Source organism: Achroia grisella, unplaced genomic scaffold, assembly GCF_030625045.1.
Source record: "Achroia grisella isolate CSIRO2021 unplaced genomic scaffold, CSIRO_AGI_Agris_v1 utg146, whole genome shotgun sequence".
Classification (NCBI taxonomy): domain Eukaryota; kingdom Metazoa; phylum Arthropoda; class Insecta; order Lepidoptera; family Pyralidae; genus Achroia; species Achroia grisella.
Genome location: NW_026712636.1, coordinates 1,542,410 through 1,567,737, shown reverse-complemented (window position 1 = coordinate 1,567,737; position 25,328 = coordinate 1,542,410). Strand labels below are relative to the sequence as shown.

General features: G+C 32.5%; 2 protein-coding genes across 2 annotated transcripts in view; both read left to right on the top strand.

Annotated features, from left to right (window-relative positions):
- The first annotated feature begins 481 nt into the window (after positions 1-481).
- On the top strand, positions 482-3,309 carry LOC131855607 (heme transporter hrg1-A-like). The gene is made up of 3 exons (XM_059206893.1): positions 482-882; positions 1,786-1,959; positions 2,531-3,309. The coding sequence occupies exons 1-3, from the start codon at positions 759-761 to the stop codon at positions 2,686-2,688; spliced, it is 456 nt and encodes a 151-aa protein (XP_059062876.1). The 5' UTR covers positions 482-758; the 3' UTR covers positions 2,689-3,309.
- A 2,385-nt stretch (positions 3,310-5,694) lies between these two features.
- The window catches only part of LOC131855608 (uncharacterized), a 41,433-nt gene continuing 21,799 nt past the window's right edge, over positions 5,695-25,328 (top strand). Inside the window, exon 1 of the mRNA XM_059206894.1 lies at positions 5,695-5,886. The gene's annotated coding sequence lies outside the window, so the exon portion shown is untranslated. The remainder of the gene's footprint in view (positions 5,887-25,328) is intronic.

Genomic DNA, 25,328 nt, shown 5'->3' with positions numbered 1-25,328 from the left:
ATTTAGTAATAATTTAGTTTGATTTAACAAAGTATCGATAAACAAATAAGTAAACAAACAAAATTCTATACATACAACATAAATGACAAATTGACACGACAATGACATTTGAAATGAATTATCAAAATTGACATGTATTTCTGTACTTACATTGTAACACTGTTACCAATAGTATATTATCTATGACTGCTACAAATAATTTAAATAATAAATATAAATACATTTTATTATTAAATAAAAACAATTCCCAACTATGGCGATAGTTCTTAAGTTAGGCTAAGTTTTAAATTTGTATACAATTCAATATATTGTTCGTTTTACTTTTGATTCATATTGTTTGTTCTAGCATAAGTTACTATTAGTTACCTGTCTATTACATGGCTTAAATCAAGTCACCCAGTGGTCGTCGCCATTTAATGCTGGGATAAAGAGGTTCGCACCGAGGCCCTAATCTTCACCCCCAGGGTGCAGATGACACATGTATATCATGTCATGCAATGAATGCGGTAATATTACTGATACTATCACTGATACCGCTAATTGTCATTTTGTACTGACACTAAGTAGCTGAGTCTGACTGACAGTGCAAAATTAAGAGAAAAAAAGGTTTCAAAATATGTTTTGCTTTGCTAAACTTTGGCTCTTGATGTGATGTACTTTTTTTTATGTAATTTTTAATATTTCACATCGTAATTAAGATAAGGGATTAGATTCTTAGTTTAATATAATTGGAATCGTAATAACATTTTGCCGCGAAAATGTTGCGTACAAAAATTCATATAGCGATAAGTGTTATTGGGGTTGTTTTGGGTTTATCAGCTTTTATATGTTTATGCATTGTTTACGCAAATATTGAAGCTGGAATGTGGGCGCTCTTATCCGGTGAGTATTTATCTATTCCTTATAAGTTTCTTATTCTAATAAATTACAATATTTCATATGGTTTGGCAGCAAAAAATTTATTATAAAATTATTTATAGTCAATGTTCAAGAGTAATATAAGTAAAGGTACTCTCAGATAATTGTATTGTAAATGTTTTAAATGTATTCTAATTTTATTACGCATACTTTCTGTTATATGTCCCGTTCGCATTAACTTGGATCAAATTTTTAAAAATAGAAATAATCTATATTCTAATAAACTTAATATGGGCACTTTTGAATAGTCATACTATATATTTTTTATGCAACCATTAATTCCGAAAGCAATCTCATCACAAGAAGTATAAGCAAACAACTTTTGTGTTGTTCTTTTAAATAAATGTTATGTTGGATTACTTATATATAAGATTTTTACTTTATTTATCAATTAATACTTCTGACTGACTGTCTAAGGATAAACCACCAATAACAAATCAAATTTATCTAAGGGTTGGTGGTAAGCTTTCCTCTGCTATGTTGGATTTAAATATACTCAGCAAAATATGGGCATGAAAAGTGTTGCATTTCCCACTATGTTAACACTTCACAATACCTCGCAACTGGGGGAAAGGATTGTTAGTAATATGGTATGTTCCCATAGCTAGCAATGTACCATGTTACATTGTACCACTATGAGTTTCCTTTAAATCCATATGGTAAATACCTAGTGAATTTGTCATGATAAACCAACTAACCAGACCAGATGCTCATTTTTTCATCCCTCACTGGTGCCCTGCCTGTGGAAACCGATAATGCAGGCTGTGCACTTTTATTCTATTACCATCCATAAAAAAAATATCTCTCCATCTTGGATAACAGTTTTGACTATTTAATTTTACAACATTTTCAATTTTGTTTGTTTAGGTATCCATTCAGCATTGGCTCTGTTGATGCATTACCACTACTTAAGAGAGTCTCTACATGCAAACTTTTCACGAAGAGCACTACAATACATTGAGGAGTTTGGTATCATTGGATTTGTCTCTGGCGCTGGTTTGACATTATTCTACATATTCTTGGAAATTTATTACAAGTCTGGTGAGTAACCAACAAAAATACCAAAACCGTTAAAAATAAAAGGACTTATTTTTTATTCTATATAACTATTTTAGTTTTACTGTAATAACAATGTGTAATTTTGGTATATTACACATTGTTATTACAGTTTCCATTAAATAAAATAAATATACATAGTTAAATATATACTTTTCATTTAGTTCACTATTTTGACTTTAATGGCTTCCACATAAAGTATAGTTTCATATAATTTCATAGATTATTTAGAACTATGTTGGAGATACAATGCCACCGTTCCTTAGCATAACTCTAATGTTTTATACAGCGCATGCCAGTACAACTCTCAGATTACTCAATATTCTTGACTTACTTAACACTTATTATTATATTTCGTTTTATAAATTATAGCTCTGTGTCTTATTCTGATTTATAAGCTGTAAAATTTCATCAAAATCCGTTCAATGGTTTTAGCGCAATCCATCTGACCTAACTTTCGCATTTATAATATTAGTAGGATCAATGTTGAAAACCCATAATTCTTGATTAATAACATTGTCAGAAATATGATATATAATTATATATATATTTTTAGGTTTATTACCAGTTCAAACTAGTATTATCATCCGTTTGGTGTGGTCTTTCATCATGATGAAGTGGGGTTTGATGGTCTACATAGCCACTAGGAAATATCAGCGGACTTACAATGACGAACAGCTGTTTTCGGAGAGCCCTAATATTGAGGAGACATAATTTTCTAGATAACCAACCTAACTATAGAATTCAATAGCTTCAGGTACACTTTCAATTTTTTGTATGCAGTTATCAAAATCATAGTTAAATAGTACTTGTTAGTTTGTATTACCATGTTAATAAATAAAATATAATTTAAAAAAATGTATCCTAATATATTGGCATTTAGAGAGACTACTTTAGTGAATTGAATTAATTTGTTTATGTATGTGGTATACCACATTTATAAATACGCATTCGATCTAACATATCGCCCAGACTGATCGGATACTATCGTGTCAATATATATTTTAAACTTACAATTAATAGGTAAATTACACACATAAGTAATTGTGATTATAAACTGTATCAGAAGTTAATCTAAAAATACAGGGACTTTATTTATTCCAATTATTGACTAAAAGTGATAAATTATAGCGATGTGTTTAAATATAATCTATTTTTAACATATTACCAAATAGATTAGGATGTAGGCTTAAATATTACGTGCATATTTTTTCTTTTTGTCTATCTGCGATCAGCTAAAAAGCTTTCATCAAATTTGATTGCTTTTGTTATCTATCGCTTTGAAGTTATCACATCCAGTGATGTTAAATCTAGTGATGTAAAATGACGACCTTTTATATATGTACATCTATTATATTAGATTGTAGACAGATGTGACCTTTTCCCTTTCCAGTCTGAATACGTAATCCCTGGAGTCTAAGAGAGTTGTGACTAATAGGTTGTTATGTTGCTGAAGTCTGCTTGTAAGCCTTACAGGAACGTTTTGCGTGCACACTATGTTTTTTGTTTTATTAAAACAACGCATTTATAGGATTATGGTCGTTGGCCCGGACTTTTGACATGATTTGTAGTAGACACGCTTTTGTGAAACAATATGTCAGGTGTATTTGGTTGTAAATGTAAATGTATATTAACTGAAAATATTGTAAATTTCTGTAAAATTTTTTATTTGCGAATATGGAATGGTGATTATACAATTACTGCATAGTAATAGTGCTGGCGATGTTACAAGAGAAGCTAAGATGAATGATGATGACTACGTTAAAAAGTCAAATTGCCACACTTAGTCTATTCGCAAAAATTAACCACGTTGGTTGGGGGTTGGAGATTGTTAGTAAAGGGCACTGGTGTCCATTGTACTATGTCAGTTTGACCTCTACGGGTAACCTTGAAACAATCGCGGTGCGTTCCTGATGATTTCATGGTCATCTTATACATACTCCACTGGTGCCCCAGCACCGTATACCGTTAGCAGACGCATGGACTGTTCCATAATAAATACCAAATAAGGAAGGTGTGTAGCCGGAAACGCGCTGGGTTTTAGTTTGCCTATAGTCCTCAATACAGTGCTTTATCTGACATTTATAGCTAAATCTACTACGATTCAAAACAAATAAAATTATATGCATGCTACTGTTGATTGGTTTAAACTGACTTGCACAGAATATTAATGCTACGATAATTACAAGTCATAGCGAATGTGACAACTACTAATGTAATTTAATGTCATTTATTTGTTATATTTGTTGTAAGTAAAACTAAATTCAGTTTGTGATCCTGCATTTAATATTTGTTGTGGTATGTATCATATTGCTAGAAATCCATTATTTTGTTATTGTTATTTAATTACCTGTAATGAGTGAAAATACAGACTGCAATTATAATTGTTATTCATTAATTGACGTATTACTAAGAGCCTCTTAATAATACGTCAATAATGTATTATATATTATCAAAATTTATCTATCATTATTGCAACTAGTTATTCTCTGGTGACATAGGCTTTACCCAATATCTTCCACCATCTGTGATTCTCACCTTTCCGCAGCCTGCAATGTAGTACTGGTTTAGTTAATAGGGGTTTTGGAATCCATAATGCCGGCTGGAGTCTTAAGATATTTGGAAAATTGTCACTTTATATATCTACCTACTTAACATATTAATAATTTTTATTTACGTTATATAAAAGTTATATATTTTAAATAGATTAATGAAATGATTAATTTGTACCTCTAACAAATAAAATATGTTTAATTTATATTATGAAATAAGTTTAGTTTATATTAAAGATACATAGATAGAGAATGATCTAATAATAGATACATATTTTACAAAAAAATATGAAATTACTATTAAAAAAATCCTTTTTATCTGTAGGCTTTTATAACCAGTTCATAATCGAGACACTGAAATAATTTTTTTTTATGACAAGCTAACCATTTAATTACCTGTTTAGATAAGAACATTTTTTCATTGTTGAAATATGTTTTTTATATTATATTTTTTAATAAAATTTCGGTGTCTTTTGTAATTGGTTATATTTAATGTCTAAGGTACATAAAGTAAGTGGGTAACTGAGATAGCAGTCAAATAGTAATGCATTTTCGTAACAAAATATTGTATGCTTTAGTAATTGATTTTCATTTTGAATATAGTAATTCAAAAATGTGCTGTAAGTGTAAAAAATTAAAGTAATTAATGATGAGGTATTATTATATATATGTATATTGTTCTATGTCAGATATTTTAAATATAAAATATATTATCAAAAGTTGTGTTTTAATTTATCCTTGTGATGTTTACTTAAAATAAATAGGTATAGTCAGTTTTATATATATAGAATAAATATATAAATTTTAGTTCTGACATATTTATTTTATCGTGCGAAAATTCAATCTATATATACGTGAAGATTTGTAGATAAGACAGATATTTTATATATTATGGATATTTGTTTTGTTTTATTCTAATTGATATACAAAAAAAAGTTATACGTTTAAGAAGTAGCGGGCACAGCTAGTGTTATACCTATAGTCCATTATCTACCTTATTTTTAAACTATTTCATTCCATGACTTTTTTATTGAATTTTATTATTCACAAAGATTGTTTACTAAATGTATCAAGTACATAAAAAACGTTCATAGCTTGCGTATACGCATCCCGTTAATGAGACAGGTGGTAGAGCATAGAGGGGTCTCAGAAGAAAATGTTCAGTTCTTATAAGCACGCGCAGTTCGACGCACGCGGAACCTTTCCCGCGCATTTCGAAGTTCGCGCGGGCACAAACTTTTGTCTATGACTTAAAAAAATAAAAATAGTGGACTGATGAGGTTTATAACATTATAGTGCAAGCGATCATTAGCAGGCCGATGTGGTGGCAAGGGATTCTTCAATAATAACTTAAGTAGTGGTAAGTGAAACAGGATTTCTTGAATGCGAGTTTGCGCCTTGGATGTAGAAAAACATGTTTAAACTATTTCAGTTCTATGTAGATGCGGTCGAGATAGTAGTTAATGTTTCATTAGAATAAAATAAAATATTTATTTTCTCACATATAATAGTTGCAGACTTTAAACCGCAAACATAAGCGCAGTGCCTTTAAATAGACGTCTATTTTAGTTGTGACAGGAAATCACTATGGCATTAATTAATTATATTCATATATTATAAATAAAATTTAGGGTAGTTTATTTATTTAAGACAATAATTACAATATTGTTGGCACTAAGTATTCTCTGGCTACTCGTAAAGGGATTAATGTTAAATATTATATTATATGCCTTCTACAGTATATATAATATATTTATGAATTCTTGACTTTTTTAAAATCTGTCTGTAAGTTCTATACATGTATAATTAATATTGCGTCTTATAGTTATTAAAATTAATTGTTAAAGCAGCTACACTGACCAATTTACCTTTAATTTTTAACTTTAATTTAATTGAAAGAAAATTACCAAACCATCTTATAGTTTGAATAAATTTTTATATTTTACATTTTATAAACAGTAGCATTTAATAATAAGAAATGTCCCAATCAATCATTTTATACATTAAACTCGGTTTACAAATTCTATTTTACTATACAATAACGAGAATATCGGAATAACAACAAAAACTTGCGAAAGTTCTTTAATATTGAATTGAATTCCAAATTTTCACATTGACCATCAACAATAGGTTCTCATAGATCTGTCAGGTCCACAAATAATATTTTTTTCTGCTCATGGTTTACGCGCCACTGGCCAATCTCGTATACTGCATAAAAAACATTTTTTTCGTCTATGGTGCGAGTGTAGTTTTTTTTCCCGCCATAATCGAAAGCGAATATTATATCGTTACTCGGCTGTTTTTAATTGTTGTTCTTTAGATAATACCAGTGGCCACAGTGCATAATCTTATAATGTAATGATTATTTCAGATTTCAAGACTGTATGAGAACAGTCAAAATAAATATTCAGAATATTAAATTTAGATATTATTGTACAAAATAAATATCTATTTATAAATTTCGAATGCAAGAAATTTTAGGCTTAGTGCCTCTGTCCCAATTTTATGTATATAAGTAAATATAACGAAATTTTGTTAATTGTATTGTTGTATTTGTATAAATAAGTAAGTAATAAGTAATTTGTATATATAAGAAAATTATAGTAAGTAATGCATACACAGAATTCTAAAATCTATAAATAAGTAAAACATACAAATATTTACAACATTCCAAAGAAGTGATTATAATTATTTTTTCTTTCTCTCAATCTCGACTCGAGGGTCTTCTAGTACTTAACCAGTTTTTATTCATTTGCGTATAAAAAACTAGTTTTTCTCACCAGTTTGCTGGCCCTATACATAGTTTACTGACCGGGCGCCGCGTGATGTATAACATATTCAAACGTTTGTTTATGGTGCAGTGAGAAATCAGTCTTAGCATATTTGCCCTGACATATCCCTATCTATATACCGTGGTGTTGATCATAAGCATTCCTGCAATATTTTTTCTATTTGCTCGGCTCCTAAGAGTTCTCAGTGAGACATTAAATTGTATAAGTATTTAAAAAAATGGACATCGAGAATTTTCATTACTGAAACAAATCTGACGCGGATGTAAAACATAACAGAAGTCATATTATTATACATATATGTAGGCATTATCCATATAAAGCTGCCGAAGAATATTTCGAAATGATAATATAATTCGTAGGTATGAGAATACAGCAAAAAGATTTATTAAATCAAACTAAACTAAACGTTATTGCGTTCCTACAATTCCATTTCTATTACGAATTTAACCTGAAACCCTAACCCTTCATAAAATATAAACACTATAGATTACTTACAGCAATTACTTTACTATAAATCTGTGATGTGATGCTATATTGTCTATGGTATAGAACCCAACTTCAATTACTGATTTTAAAAATAGAATCGCACTAGCCATTTCACAGAATTATGCCAATAAAAAACAAATAGAGAGTCAATAGGTTTCTAATAAATCAAGAACGTGTAATCATCTCGGGGATTGACCATCTTCGTTCGTTGTGCAAGTGGGCACTGGCCACTGACCACTACAGTTGGTCGATTCCGTTCGCTTTTTATTAAATACCACGGAAATTCACAGAATCTTGTGTTTAATAGACAGTACGTTTTTAAGTACTGCGAAGGAAATAAGTTAGATACTTACTTAAGTGTTATTTCACATTATGTTTAGTTGTGCATAGTAAATTTACTCATTTGGTAGAGTTAAGAAATAAAGTCTCTCTTTGACTGATTTCCAATATTCGATATTAGCAGAAATGTTATTTTATTAATACTACTAACCTTACTAAAGTATACAGAACTGTATTTATCTAATGGAATGTTCTAAATGTAATGTATTTTCATTATAACTATTCAAGTGGTTAGTCAGTTTCTTCCAAATAAATAAAAAATAAAAACAAAAAAGGACAAACGGAAGGGGGTCTAGGTTCGAAATATTATTTCAATAAACTTTAATGTCGATGCAAACCTCAAAATAATCCTGATTATAGTATTCTTTAAGTTGGTTTTCCTGTGATTCCAAAATAAAAATGAGAGGTAATTAAATAGGAATATATACCTACAATATTTGGCAAACTTAAATTCTTCTTTACATTACGTTTTAACTTAACATTTTCATAGCTACAGTTGCCTTGATACGTAATATGTACGGGCGATTTGTTTCGTTCCGCCTGGAAGATAATGGTTCATCGTTTGTTATTCAGCTGTGGCCGTTAGCAGGAACAAGGAAATAAAAATATAATATTTGTTTTACAGCTTTTATCCTGCCTACGTTTTAATTTATTACTGGTTTTATATGAATATTATAAAATTAAATCCAAATTATAGACTCATTCATACACTTTAGGAGTTAGAACATTTTAGTCAGAAGCTGTCACAGCATCAGTGGAATGTGATAACAGAAGGATGAAGTGGGGTTAGATACCCCATTCTGGCGAATTTACTGCTAACTATTGACAGGGATTCATTCTCACACCCTGGACCCTAGATGGTTACAAACAGTGCTGGTTCTGAAGTATTTCTGCCGCGCACACTCAGATTGTGATAAAACCTACCTGCTGAAGTTTCCAACATGAAATTTCTCAGAAAGATAGATAGATAATAATCTTTATTGACAGATTAACAAGCATATACAGAATTATATAAAAAAACATAAAATTTGTAACAGGAGCTGGTGCTGTTGCTGATGTAAGCACAATCTCATCATTAATCATGCATTAGGTTTTCGAAAACCGTAATCCGTATGTTTTTTACACTTTTATATTTCTTTTTGCGTCAGCAGTCCGTTTACAAAATAACTTTAGGTTACTCCCTTACAAAACGCCAGTTCCATATGTAAAGACCTAATATTAAGTTATCTTAAGGATCTGCAATGCGCACGTGACCTCTCTGGTGTTTTTTTTAATTAGTTATTATAATTTATAACAAATCTTTCCTTACTTATCATTATAATAAATATCTTAATCTTGATAATGTTTATGACAGACATACTCATATCTTATCATGGTAACGCATGATGCGTCATAATCGATAATTTTGTGTGCCGTTTATGAATATGTTCACACGGAATATGTCTGTTATATTCAATTTTCACAAGTTTTTTTTATGGATGAATATGGATTTCTGTACCCGCTAGCGAAGCATCAGTAGATTAGCATGTTAGTTTGATCGAGAAGGCAGGTCCTATCATGGCGAATTCGCCAGAAATGATTTCCAGGGTTGACAATAGCACATTACTGGCCTTGAAGGCGCTTATTGCCACATTAATAACAATTCCTTCATCACTATTTTTACAAGTTTATATAGTAAAATTTCTAAAACAAAAAATTCTTAGTAGATGTATGTATATCATATGCCTAATATTATATATTAAAGAAAGGGAAGAAATCATGCAGTACTTGCCTTTAAACAGACATAAAAATATATTTGTCAAATGCAAGAAAATCATGCGTCTTTCAAATTATGGATATCCTCATCATCATCATCTTCCTAAATCTGTAGTTTGCGGGATAGCAACCGTATTTTAAAAATTCTTTATTAACATTCATATATCATGCTCCAAATTATAACAATAAGAAATACTATACCCAATACAAATACAAATATCACAAGTAACGCTAACATGAATTTAGCTAATTTCTTATTCGTTGAAGTAAATCTGCAAACAATCACTTTTGTCGGAAAAAGTTTATTGGAGCAAATCTTGAAAAAGCAAATAGTTTGCCCACGGCCCCGGATGTGAGATTTCAATTTCATGTTTACTTCCTAATGTGGGTAGCAGAGCTCTCATCGATAGCATTATTGGCTTATTGTGCTAAAACTAGGTTATATCATTAACTTGCTAGTTATTTTAGTCGCTACTCGACTCGATTTGGTCTTCGCACGGGTATTGAGTAGTATATTTAGGGAGCTCTAATTTTCTTATGTGCCATATGACTATATAGTAAAGAGGAAATGTTAGATTTTTTATTGTTTGTTTCTTTGTAATAATCTAAAAATGTATTACTTGTATACCGGGGGGAGGGCAATCTCCACGAGATTGGTCTTTTCGCGTTACGGCTGTTAATTATATATACAATTTCTTTTTATCATAAATGCAATTTACCAATACCTATTATAGGTATTATATTGTCCTAAATTTAATTTAAACATGATTCTGTATTTTTGTAATAATGAAAATAGCCAAGTTTCTTATCAGTTCTTCTCGGCTCAAAACTATTTAAATTTTGAACGGACAGTAAATCTGGTTTATCATTATGTGTGTAATGTTATCATTATATCTATTACACGAATAAAATTATGAACTATTAAAAAAAAGGAATACCTTTTTTTTCGAGATTTTTAATTATTTTGACCTATATGTACGACTCGTAGTTAAATTGTCATATTTTTTATAGTATGGAAAAACTTCAAAAGATCGCCAACACATCAGAGATGTGGCGAAGGGCTTTGTGGAATTCTGACCTACTAAAAAACTACAAGCGCTAATGCCGCGAGTTCACGTTACCCTTCTACCTCGACTCTAGCAAAGTTGACCCATTCTGTAAATGATGTAGGACAGGTTTCATCTCCTTGTTAGGGCGCCCTGTATCGCCTTGTTCAATTCTGAAAGCGCGTGGGTACACACGCACCCCTCACACAATTAAGTTGGGGCACTGCCTCCCACAAGGCGAGCACACGGCACTCCAATTAGCTAAATTGTGTCCTAAAATTCAGCTAGTAATATAATAAAGAAGAATATTTGGTTTTTTTAGTTTAAAGGACGAACTCAAAAAATCCTTAACCTACTTTTAATATTCATTCACTATAGCAAGCTATGATATCAGCGAGTTACTGATAGTGGAGCTCTCCAATCTTTCCACTTTATATTATCATGAAATAATCTTTGCTCTATCGCAAAGATAAAGTACATCAGAACTCAACGTACATAGCTTTTACCTATATTTACTCACTATTATCATTATACATTTGTAGGTAGAGGTGAGTACACCGAAATACGAATGTGAGTATAACGCCCACGCCATTGATATTGCCGTGATAGTACCTGTAGAAAGCTGTTGTAAATAATATACGACTGTTATCACATACTGGGTAGCTGGTAGCATTGTCATTATCAATCTTGTGGTATATACATTTCGCTGAATAAATTAAAGATTGTCACATAGATTCGAAGATTTAAGATCTTTGGGGCCTAATTCGGGATATTAAGCTACTAAGCCACAACGCTTTACATTGACCAAAATTTAGCTATTGACGCGCATCGTTGTGGTTAAAGATTAACTTGATGTACGAAAAATAGAATGACAAGATCAACGAGACCTAGTTTAGGGGGTAATAACTGACTCTAAGGCCGTCTGTACACTAAAATACCATAACCAACGCCTTGTGGTCCAGCGATTTCACTACCCAACTTCCAATGGTCGCGGGTTCAATTCCACGCACGGTCCAAAAATTTCTATTCATGTACGATTGTTTGTATTAGTCTTGATGTTTTCTATGTATGTTATGTATGTATTTACAAAAAAAAATGTGTATCAGTTGTCTAGTATCCATAACACAATGTCAAGATGTCTCAGTGTGGAATATCCGGGATTCGGGTTTGCTATTCCTTATAGAACAAGGAATAGCAAACAATCTGTCGGCGCAGCTGATGGTAAATAGCTACTGTCAGTATACGTATAAACAATATAACGGACATCACGTTATCAAGTAGATAACGCTCGTGAGACTTATGCGTTCCCAGTAATGGACTAAGATGCCTATAATTTCACTGCTATATCTCGGTCTTCTTCTTTCTTCTTGATCGTTTCCTCACTGCTGAGGATCGCGACTCTACACTATCTTGTCGACCAGTGTCGCCATCGCTTGCGCTCAGACGCCTGATGTAGTGCGGCGCTGACACTAATATTCAGCTGATTGGTTATCTGGTCTGACCATCGAATGGGACTTCGACCTTGAGGTCTATTACCCTCTATCTTCCCTGTTATTCACTCACTCGCTCTTACACATATCAAACTGCCTGGTGGCTGAAATGGGTAATGCTGAAGTACTCACATAGACGACTTTATACAAATTCCATCTCTATATATAATCTGACATAATTAATAAAGTAAAAGCGTTAAGTTTCTTGTCAGTTCTTAGCTTGAAACCACTCCGAACTGACGGTAGATTCAATAGATAGAGTTTATAGTTTTGTCATACCGCAATAAATAAATAAAATAGATAGACTTACATCATTATTGCCTTGCTTTTATCCCATTATTTGGGCGCAGTAGGCCCTCTTCTTCTACTGATCCCTATCAGCCGTCATATCTGAGCTTAATATCCTTTTATACATATCAATAAACATAACTACATAAGTAAAGATATTTTGGTTTGATTCGAATAGAATTTATGGTAAATTGAAATCACTTTGTACGTGGCTATTTTAATCACGTATGACCTAAAATCTCTTGACATTTCGCCTCCGATGATTGTTGGGAATGTATGCAGAGATGTGAAAGTAAATTATAATTTCCTTTTCTCATTCACAAAAAAAAACTGAGCGGAGCCAATAACTGCAGACATTGTTTGCTGAATAATACGATATGTATTGTACGATTTTTTGTTAGTTATGACGACTTGGAGAGAAATGGGTTGCAGTAGCTGTCTCTCTCTTTCTCATCATCGAACGGATTGTGATAGATGATGCGATGTACTTAATGAGAATAATACTATGTTACTTAGTAAATATTTTGTTCTTACAGAATGATAAATTAAATGTATTAAATGTAAATAAAATATTGTTCTTCTTACGGTTTTATGTCAATTTTTATTGAGGTAGAGTATTAGATTTAATATTCGGCCTCTTGTGCAAAACATATTTTTAATCACTGTCTCTACCGTATATTTCCAACTGATCCTCCGGTGGAGTACAACACACCTACATAAAACCAAAGATTTATCCGAGCATAAGCTTGCCCACTGCCACATTAGATTCAAATATACCGAGCGAAATGTGAACATGTCAAGTGTTAAGTTCACCATAACATCGACAATTGACAGTGTTTGTGACTACTTCATTCGGGATAAATAATCTTGGCCGTATGTTATAATACCTGTAGAATACTTACCTTATTATAATAATTACCTTAAATTTAAAGTAATTTTAATCATATTATAGGCACATTAATAAACAATCACAAAAAAAACAATAATTGTAATCAACGCGGCACATCGAGGCAGCGTACCCAAGATACCGGCAACGTTGCCTCTTTGAATGGTCATAGTTAACCTCTAGGTAAAGTAGCTACCAACTCTCGAGTCACAAGTAACCTCGATGAGCCGCGCTGAAATACTTGTCAAAAACAATTTAGCTTCCGGGCTCCATGTGCCCAACGTCTCCACGGCGAATGGTACAAAATAAATCGAACCCACCAGATTCGTGTATTTGCGCCTCTTTAAAATTGCCGCCTGCATTGCTGCCATGCCAGGACGAGACGACAATCCAGACACATAACTTGGTGCCAATGTATCCACGCACGTGTTATCCCATACTAAACATTTTCCTACATGTCTACCTTAATGATTAATTTAATTTCAAAACTACTAACCGTATAAATTAGAGTAATATGTAGTAATCAGGTCACGCAATGCAGTTACCAGCTGATAATAGCTTACAAAAGATCCGGCCGCATCGGACACCTTCGAGGCTTCGTCCATTGTGCTGTATGGCCTATCGTTGCCCCCCGGCCATTGTCATATACCATCTCACATTGTTAGTGTTACAACACGTGCTTTTACTGATTTATTTAGTCGTGCACAAGTAAACAATAGGTAAACGTTAAGTAAATCTTACCGTAACACGTGTTAGACTGAAATGTAAAAATCTATTAAGTAACGCCAAGCAAACTGTTGAAAGTGAAGCTTAGTACAAATTGGGTATTTAAGGCGAGGTCTTTTAAATGCAAGAAATCTGAGCTGAACGCTCTTGGCGTGAGTGTTCATTTTAAACCTGAGTTTAAGTCATGACTATGTGATTTATTGTCGTGTAATTAGTCTAATTAGAAAAGGACTTGTATTTTATGATCTTGTGCAGCATTATGAAAGGATTTCAAAAATTTAAAACCATTTATTTCTTCATTTAAGATAAATTAGTCACTTTTGCAAGCTTTTTAGAATAATATTTTTTTACTGTTTATAGATTCAATTAAGAAAAACTGGCAAGAACTCTACTGAATTTGAAATTTCTTGTGAGAATTTAATTTCTCGGTATTATCAGGTGAACGTATAACATCGGCTTAGTCACAAAGAGTGATGGAATTAAGGTATGTTTATTGTTCTTTTCCTATAGCCAAAGTATTTAATTTAAATAAAATCGTAAAAACATAGTTATTTTTCGATCTCATCCAAAATAAACAATTTTAGCTCAATTGAAACCAAATACTCCAAATCAAATATTATGAATAATGGATTAAATACAAATTTTAAAACTATAATATCAAATAACAAAGTTTACTATCTTCTAAACCATAGCTTTTAATATATATGAATGCCTAAAACTTCTACATATCTGATGGCAAGGGATTAGAATACTTCCTAAGTTACATCCCCTTAATGTAATACATACAAAATGCTTATGATAATTCGGTACATATTACTTACATTATTTGCGTTCATTTTTGTGTGCGTACGCGTCGAATTTTGCACAAAGCCGAAAACGAGTTCAGGGGCGGTCTTTATGATGGTAATAGTAATAACAGCTTGCACGAAACTATTTGACATACATTGGTCAGTTATTGTTGAGTTGCTTCTAAATCTGGCCTCACATTATTAGGTTTAGTAGGATAGTTGTTCTATGAGACGTTCAATTCGCGAATTTAGCTCTATTCCTCGCCCTTTTTGGAAATGTCCCAATCGACTGACCAGAGGCAGACTGTAAAAAGTACGTAGTAACAAGGTACTTCAGTCTCGTGTATTTCAGCAACCAAGAAGCTTGCATTGTAAGATGTGTATCGGTTGTAGGGTGTAGATTAGGCAGTGAAATTATTAGATTAGAGGCATAACATCTCAATCCTCTGGAATTACAACGTATAATTTATAACGTAATGTCCATAGTGATGTAAATGTGAGATAAACGATTCATCAGGTGGCCCGTCAGATTGTGTGCCGTTCCATACCATATAAATAAAGAAATTGAACCTAGCGATGTGAGGCCAGATTAAGTGTTTCTATATGTTGCGATTACCATCTTTATTAATAGAGAGGAAATGGCTGCTACCGGTACACAATACCACATTGTTGTTAAATCACAATAAACGAGATTTTGCTACTTACTACACGTATCCATATTTCCCTGTCTTTCATGTTAACATTTTATTATCTTTAATTATACGGTATACTAAATTTTCTAAATAATTGTGTGTAACCACTAGTCCCAAACTAACCAATTATGCTTCTCTTAGTTATTTTTAAACTTTCGTGATTATACAATATTTATGTTCTTAATCGGATCTGAACATGAATAATTTTAAGGTAATTAAAGATATTTACTTATTTCGACGTTTTGAATAGGTTCCATTAGCCGTGGTCATGAGCTGACTGGAGTAACAGTGATGTCAATGTAGATAGGTGCCAGTAATTTTTTATTCTACTGTCACTAGATTGTACAACAAATGCTCCACTAATATGGTGATATAGCTGAGTCCTAGACTGGGAGCTTAGTGGATCGTTATAGGGGAATAGGAAGAGTTTTTCATATTAACGCCCGTAGTTCCCAGCTTTCTGGGAACTAACATGTCTGCATACTTGTTAATCTTATTTCGAACTATTTATTGTCCAAATTTATAGAAGTGCAATTGTGTGTGAATGGTAACAATCAATGTATCATCTAATTTCACTGACGTATCTTACCTTCCGACTTATACTTCTACAAATGCATTAAAAGAATGATAAATCACCATCACATCATTGACATAAGAACTCTCACATTCAGCAATGCTATGTTATGCCGTCTAGGGCGGATAATCCTGCGTGGGCAGCACCACACACTATTGTACCATTTGTAGTGGTAATAGGCACCTATTATTGTACAGATTGCATTTGCTGATTAGGTTATGTAGTTTCAACCTACTCAACTACTTTGTGATCATTTCACTCGGTAGGTACCACCATTTTCGAAGCGCTAAGACTAAAGTCGTATTTCTCTGATAGGAGTTGGCTTCACCCGCCCCATAAGAATTTCCTTGGGTTTAAAATACATTCTACACTCGCCATTATTCCATCCGATAAAGCTCTTCGTCTTTAAAAGGAATAGAAGAGAATCTGTAGTTCTTTTCTTTCCTGTCTGTAATTAAGCGTAATTTGTTGTGGTTTCGGTCCTTAGCAGTCTGATTGCTGTGGAATTGAAAAAATGTTGTACAAAGTTCCGATTTTATACAAGCCAAGCTAAGTTATAGCTTTAGTAGTATCAATATAGTTTACAAAGATGGCTATAACACATATAGTTAGAGATATACAGTGCAAATTCCTCAATTATCTTATTGTTTTAAAAAATAAGGAACTTGCTTGTGGATATCGTCATACGGATATACTTTAGGAGTATATTACCTTTTTTGTATACATTTATTAATTGGCAGAAAACCTTAAAGAACCTAAAACATGACATCAAATTTCTAATAATCATTTTAAAAAATATAATTATAACATATTATCTGATATTAAACTACCTCATAGATATGAAATACTAGAATAGTTAAAATTTTGTAACTTTTAATGTAATCCAATAATAATTGACTCGTAAAGTACCAAATTTATTATAAGAATGGACGTACAGAGGACAAATGATTACTCCAGAATTAGTATATAGTCTGCATCATTTATTATAATGGATTACGTTTTAAATAGGGTTGGTATATACACTACATTAATCTCTGTGATAACAATTTTTGGAAGAAAGAAATCATGAATCAAAAACACGACGACATGGACGTGGTTCTTTTCATGGTTGCAAGCGATTACCATTTTTTATATGGTAGTTTGTTTGCCAATCTCAACGAATAAAAAACACTTTAATCTCAAATCGTCTTCGTTGTTTCATTTCCAATCATCTCTGCGGTCAACCGCGCGTATATAGATTTTTAGGTTGCAGGCTCATTTTAGCAAAGTGCCCGTTTATAGCGAACTAAATAATTTTCAGAATTAGGTTGACGATGTTACTACAAGTCAGTCAGTCAGATGTTAGTAAATTATATATCTTTTTGATAATTAGTTTGTCATGTTTATAGATATGCTAGGATAGATCACTGCTGAGACTATTCTCATTTCAAGATTATACATACTTTTTTTAAATTATACATGACGGTATCATATGACGATGTAATATCCGTGGTGTAGTTTATATGTGTGCTGTGGGCTATGAATATGTTTTTTTACAGTTAAATAAATAAAAAAAACTTCGCTGAAATTGTTATAACAGTGTTTGAATATGTATAGAATACAAAAAAAATTACAATAATATAACTTCTTTATATATGTTTATATTATATACATGTTTAATAACTTTACATTTGTTATTACGTATTAAGAACATATATTTATATATTCATCTGTGATAGTCCAGTATTACGTGAATACTTTGTCTGAACAGACAAAATCAATTGGAAATTCTACTTTCTACGCTATATCTTGAATTTTAATCACATATTACGTTATACTTTGCTTTTATTTTGCAAAAAATGCAACACTATTACCGGATTACGCAACATTCTTTCTCCTCTGTTTCCAACTTTAAATAATGCATAACTCTATATAATACATGCAGGTATATGCAACGGAATTTTAAGCAGTAGCTATTAAACTCTTTATAGTGCACAGAGAAGAAACACAATAACAGAACAGACACTGGAAAAGAGGACTAATGTACATAGAAAAAGTAGATGGCACATATAAAACCCTCCCCTTCGATCGATCCCCCTTTCAATCCAAATTACGGCATCGAACGGCACGGTATTGATATTACGGCGGCCTTAGCCGAGGTTCGAAGCCCTAGCGGTACCCTCAGATCAAAGTCGTATCCCTTAGGCGGGAGTTGACCATTTTTTTTATAACACAGGACACAAACGAGCATGCAGCTCACCTGATGGTAAGTGATTACAGCCGCCCATAAGCACCCGCAACACCAGGGGAATTGCCAGTGCGTTGTCGGCCTTTTAAGAAGGAATAAGCTCTTTTCTTGAAGGTTTCAATATCGTATCGGTTCGGAAATATCATTGCTAGAAGGTGATTCCTTTGTGTGCGTGGCAAAAAGTTTATAGAAAACCGCACTGTGGCACGTTCAGCTGCTCCATAACTCCTTCCACAGGTTTGGAGTGCCATCTGCACTCGTCGCCTATAATGGGCAATAACATTAGAGTTATCCGAAAAAAAAAACACATAAGACACTAAAATTATTAAGCGAATAAATACATACACATGCCTATACAATACATATTAGAAGATATCAGAAAAAATCACGTTATCACGTGACGCCTGTGATACATGCTTTATCATAGAGTCAGATTCATTATCACATATAATTAGATGACATCTTAGTCCTCCGGGACTAAGATGTCATGACTCATAGATAGCATGTGAATCGTGGGGAAGGTGAGTTACCTAAGATAAACACTTGGTTTCGCTCGGATGCTTTCGCGTGTTGCATAATAGGTGCCCATAAATGTGCTCAAGCATTTTCAAGTTAAATACCTTCATTATTTTATTTATCTTCCGTATAATTCCACATGCGATATAAATGCAGAAAATCTTTGAATCTGTAGATAAATTCGTATCTATATATATGAAGTTATGTTGAATCATCTTAGTTACTACGTAGCCCATAATTTCATTGCCCTATGACGCTTTAGACCGAAACACATACTGTAAATAAAGGTGGCAGAATTAGATCTTACATCTTACTCTCTACAAACTAAATATGCTTTTCCCAGAATTTTCGTATTTGATGATTGATTCGGTCTTCTTGTTGTATTATTAGGACAGGACAGTATAGGTGGGGTATAGTTTGGGATTGTATGCCACAGTTGCAAGCCTCTCTTGAAGTGACACCCAATTTCATAAATTGTACTCACAGTGGCTCACTTAGGTTCGAAGTTTAAGTTCCGAAAGGGCTATTGCAGGATGTCGCCCGGGATCTTGTGTTCAGCTGGTTGGATAAAGTTTGTAAAATTAGATAGGACAAACAACTGTTTTACAACTGTCAACGAATCTACTGATAGTCTGGACAACTGATTGCCTGATATAATTCAAAAGAATCCGACTGACGTTGACACAGATGACTTGGTTGTTAAAAATACGTTATATCGTGGGACAAACAAAGTCAGGCTAAGCATGTAGTGCTCCGTAGTTTTGAGATAAGACGTTGCGTGCCGAGGTCGATAGGAATAGAAGCTGATGCTTTATTCAGCATTGCTTTTTGTTTCTTTAATTAATCACGTTACCTGTAATTAATGAGGTTGTTTAAAACACGTAGTTTAGTAGAAGACACGAGTGTTGTGTAACATCTGAGATACATCAATTCATTCTTTGTTTCAAGATTTAAGCATACAATTTAGTAGATACTTAGTTATTTCTATGTGTTCTAAATACTTGACCTTTATAAATATATAACCTTGTTTAAGTTAGATATGTACAGATACCTATTATTTAAAGTATATATTAATACGTGACGTACAAACTTTGTAGACCTTTTTATAAAAATTGCGGCGATGGAGGCGCATGAAATTTTACACAGTTCTATATAAACTATAATATAGAAACGGAGTGCAGAATGTTAATATTTTTTATAGGATAATAAATACATTCAATCAATAAAAAAAATTACACAAACTATCACAATCATGTATTTGACACACCCACGCATAGTCTTTGACAGTAGAACCTTAATAATGTTCAGACTTATAATTTAAATGAATTATGTCTAATTTCGACCACTAGGCGACCACTAGTTCATATAAATCTAATATACTTTCACGACTGTTACCTTTGCGGGGTAGTCAGAGTCAGAGGGAAAGCTTTTGTATCTACCGTGGCAAACGGCGAAACTACCGCTATCAAAAATTATGTATGTTATTGCAGAGTTGGTTATAAAATTAAAATTGAGGAAATGATCTTTGATTTTAGTCAGAACTAACTAAAATTTGTGGATTAAATACAGGTGATTAGGCACCCGAGCTATGACAATTAATTTCTTCCCGATTCTACAGTGTGCTAAAAAGTAAGGGAGACTGTGAACTCCTTTCCGAAGAATTAAAGTATTTTAACCGTAGTTAGGTTTCTGAGAGGTTGCAATACTCCCGCTGGCCGGGTAACGGTTAGTACACTGCAGTTAAATGGGATCATTTAACTGCGGTCTGTGCTGTGCTGCCGGGCCTAATGCGCATACCTCCACTACACTACTGTTGGCTTGGCGTTACGGTAATTGCATAAGTTCAACAGTTTATTTTAACTCGGTGCAATTGTTTACACAGCTGATGATTTTTGTTTACAATGTAGTTTTAATACTTCCTAATATGTATTTGTTGTATATACATGTATAATGCTATGTGCATTATACTTGTATATACAAATTTTTGAATATCACACTTTGTTAATATGTAGGAAGGATCGGTGCTACTTTGTGGTTTGCTGCTGGGAGGGAGCCGTTCTAATTTCTTGCCAACAGATATGTTGCAGCGTTCATATATACTCGTAATTAAAAACATATGGTAAGATAGTTTTACAAATATACCTTTAGGAAGTAACAAAATTTATACAGAATATTGTACAACAGGGGCAAAACACAATTCGTATTACTTATATATTATATATTTATTATAGTTTTTATTCCTACACTGCCCTTCTTTTGGTGCTGGCGGGTTCGATTCCTTATGAGGAATCGAACCCGTACAAACAATTTTTTTTATTCATTATTACGTTTATATCGGTTTAGGTGTTTTCGATGTATATTATGTATGTGTTTACAAAAAAAAATGTATTCATGTCAGTTGATGTTACCCCCAAGCTAACTTGGGAGTAGATGGCGCTGTGTGAATTGTTCTGAGATATTATTATAATATACTTCAGACGAATAATTAGATGATATAAATATATCTCTACCTAATTCAAAATTCAAAGATGGGAAAAACAAACTAACTCATAACAAAAATAACTCTACACAAAAAGTATATAATTTGATTCCAAAAGGTGTATAACCTTTTGGAATCAAATTATATACTTTTTTTTATATAGGCAACTGATTTGCGTAACTTCGTATGCGTTACATTTCCCCCGTTTAGCTTTTTGCTCTCTTATTGTTCGAAATGTGATGTTATATGTCCTATAACCATCACCGATATGTAAGCTATCCAACATTAAAGAAATTTTCGAAACGGAATTAGTACTACTGAAGATTACGCCTAACATTCAAACTCACGAATTCTTTATAATATTAGTAGAGATAGGCACACTACCTAAGGAATAGATAAGCTTAAAACTGTAAGATTTCTCTTCCAGCAAATCCTTAAAACATATATAAAATATTTCAACAACATTGGAAAATATCATGAATGCCTTCCTAAGTTCCAATAAAATACTTGAACGTATCTGCAATAAATGCTGCGGCTGTTAAAACCCAAACGCTCTAAGCGTAATAAACAAGCGATTAATTCAATAACTTCATTGTAACATAGAACATAAACCTTTCCCTGCGGATTGTTCGCTATCGTCTTCATGGATCCCACAGGCATGCTATTCTCTATAGATCCTGCGGAATGCATAACTTGGACCCAACCCTCCCCCAGCGTACCCTCGAGTTGATACGCCCTATAGAGATCAAGATATGATGATTGTTCAACCAGAACAATGGTGTTCAGGTTGATTGCACTTGACTATGAATACGGTGCAAGTTCGCTATACCATGATACTTCCGCGATCACTATCTTGTGCATGGGATCGGACTAAGAACAGTTTAATGGCCCCTGGTTTAATTCGCGCGAATGAATAGCCGGGAAGCTAAGATAGCAGTGTTAATACGTTTGTGTTTGTAGATTTGAATCGAGAATTGTTAGCGGTGATATTAGCATTTGAGGTAGTAACTATTTGCATTGTTAGAGTGTACGGCAAACTCAGATGAATTTATTTGTCCATATTCTATGTTGGTTACATCTAAACATAAATCTATACCAATATCAAAACTAAACAGAAATCCCTGACTAAATTCAATCTTACTTAATAATCGCGAAAGTCTAAAATCTTTCACGCAAAAAACTACTGAAAAGATTTTGATGATACTTTACAGTAATATAGCATATGATTAGTATAAAACAAGCTATAAATTTCACGCGTTTTGTGAAAATTAGAATAATTAATTACTGCCTAAATTACTCAAAATGCCAGAAATCAAAATAGAAAAAAAAAACGGAGGGTGGTGTTCTAACGCAGTACAGAATTTTATGTAGAAGATTCAATCCTAAACAAAGCAAACATCAGTGCCTAAATAACTCAGACTTTAAATTTGGAGCCACAAACGAAGATTTGCTCTGAGCCGCGCTCCTCTATTACTGATAATTTTTTATTTACTTGTACTAATGACAACTTACAATGCTCTTCTGACGCATATCAAGATATTAAGTCGTCTCTAACATTCACTGTAACAAACAAAATAACCAAAACAGTGACATTATTAATAATAATGAAAACATAATACAAAAGCCAACAACTACATAACACTTTAATAATTGTACTTTCAGGAACTGTTATAATTAAAAATAAAATAATAACATGATTTTTTGTACTGTTTCCTCGCAAGTGTGTTCCAAAACGTCGTACAATATACATGCGTATTTAACACACTCGGCTCTATTGCGTCCTCGCCTTGGGCTATAAATTCCGTCTAGGGTGTTATAACCATCAAAATACAATTATATCGTAAATCAATAATATTCGTAATAAAATGCAAAAATAAATATAGTGTGCATGTATACAAAATGTTTTCTCAAAAAATAATTTAGAACAGCTGCTAGCGTCCATTTCCTAAAATAAAAAAAACAGTAGTGACTAATATATCCACTAAACTATTGAAATTTTTCTGGATTATAACTCACTCAACTACATTACGTAGAGAGGAGTAAAAAACAAATTATTAATAAGCAGTAAAAATTACAGGGTACAAAGAAGCAATGGTATCCCTGAGCGTTTACCCTTCACGCAGAACGAAACCGAAGCGAGTTTTACATTTACCACAGCGCCATCTAGTTGCAGTAGTGGAACTAAATCATGACACTGAATTAGAAGTTTATATTATCTCTACATTCATAAGTAGGATAGAGGTTTGAGGGTAGACATTTACTTTTTATGATTAGATAGTACATATATATTATAATGGAGTTTGAATTCGCTGTCTATGGGAGAAGTTATAGATTCCTCCGTAAAAGTCGTGTACAAATGTTACAAGATTTGAAAGAGCTGGATTTGTGTATACGATATTATTTGTGTATTTGAAATTTGGCGTGAATGTTTTCTATAATGTTAGTATAGCAGACACGGCCTATTTTATGAAAAATAGCAATAGTGTAATAATATATCCTATATTTAGAGCATAGATATCACGTCGGTGAGAACATAGATAATACAAAAGAGTAAAGAATACAGGTTTATACCTAGTTTAGGAAATAGGGAACAATTTATAATGTTGTAGTAATTGGAAATAAAGATTATTATTATTATACTGTAGGTAAGTTTGGTTCAATTTGTTTTGTGACTTTGTTTATTTCTTTTGGAAGGCAATAGAATAATAAAGAGTAAGGAAACCACAATGTAGTTTCTTATACAATAATAATAATAATCTCAGGACAATTCACACAGCGCCATCTAGACTCAAGTGAAGCTAGCTAAAGCTTGTGCTATGGGTAACTGGGTAACTGGTAAGATAACTGATACAAATAAATAGATAATTTTTTTCGTAAATACATACATATTGTACAGAGAAAACACCCAAACCGATACAAACAATCATGAATACAAATGTTTGTGTAGTGCGAGGAATCGAACTCGCGACCATCGGAAGTAAGGCGGTTTGCTAAACCGCTAGACCACCGAGACTATAAATGTTAGACTTAGACTGTCGTCACAGTATAAAATTACCATTCAGAATATCATCATCATATACCGTAGTCAGTGTGATGACACAATAATTTATTTGATGACCATGTAAATTGATGATCACGTCATCATGAATTGATTATGTTACGGTAACGCAGAAATGGCCCGGTTTAAAATTCGTAACCGGTTGTGAAGTGGACGCTTTTATCAGGTGTTTACTATCAGAAAGCTATGCTTGTTAAACGAGATACTTTGTGCTCCAAACTTATATATAATTTTATATAATACTTTATTTGTTTATTTATTGTCGTATCTGGCTAATCAGAAATGTATTTTTATTATAAATTTGTTTTTAAATATATAGTTCCTTTATAAATTCAATTCTGTCTTGACAATAGTTTCCCAATATATATCTCCGTATTCCAAGTATTTTTCTATAGTTTTCTTTTTACTTATACGCATATAAAATAAAACTATAACACTTTATCAACATGACAACATTTATGCCTTATGTTTAACTATTATTTATATCTAGCCTTTATTCTATGTTTATGATATAATAAAAAAACTTAATGCAACAAAATGTTATACATGTAGTTTTACAGAGTTTTAGTCGTATATAAAAAATGTTGACAATTGAGTTTTTGGTTACTTGAGAACCGTTTTTTTATTACTCTCAACGGCGCCGCCGTGCGGATATTTCCG

Coding starts and splice junctions, on each gene's coding strand:
- LOC131855607 (XM_059206893.1), top strand. CDS start 759: ATGTTGCGTACAAAAATTCATATAGCGATAAGTGTTATTGGGGTTGTT. Junction 883..1,785: donor AATGTGGGCGCTCTTATCCG/GTGAGTATTTAT, acceptor TTGTTTGTTTAG/GTATCCATTCAGCATTGGCT. Junction 1,960..2,530: donor GGAAATTTATTACAAGTCTG/GTGAGTAACCAA, acceptor ATATATTTTTAG/GTTTATTACCAGTTCAAACT.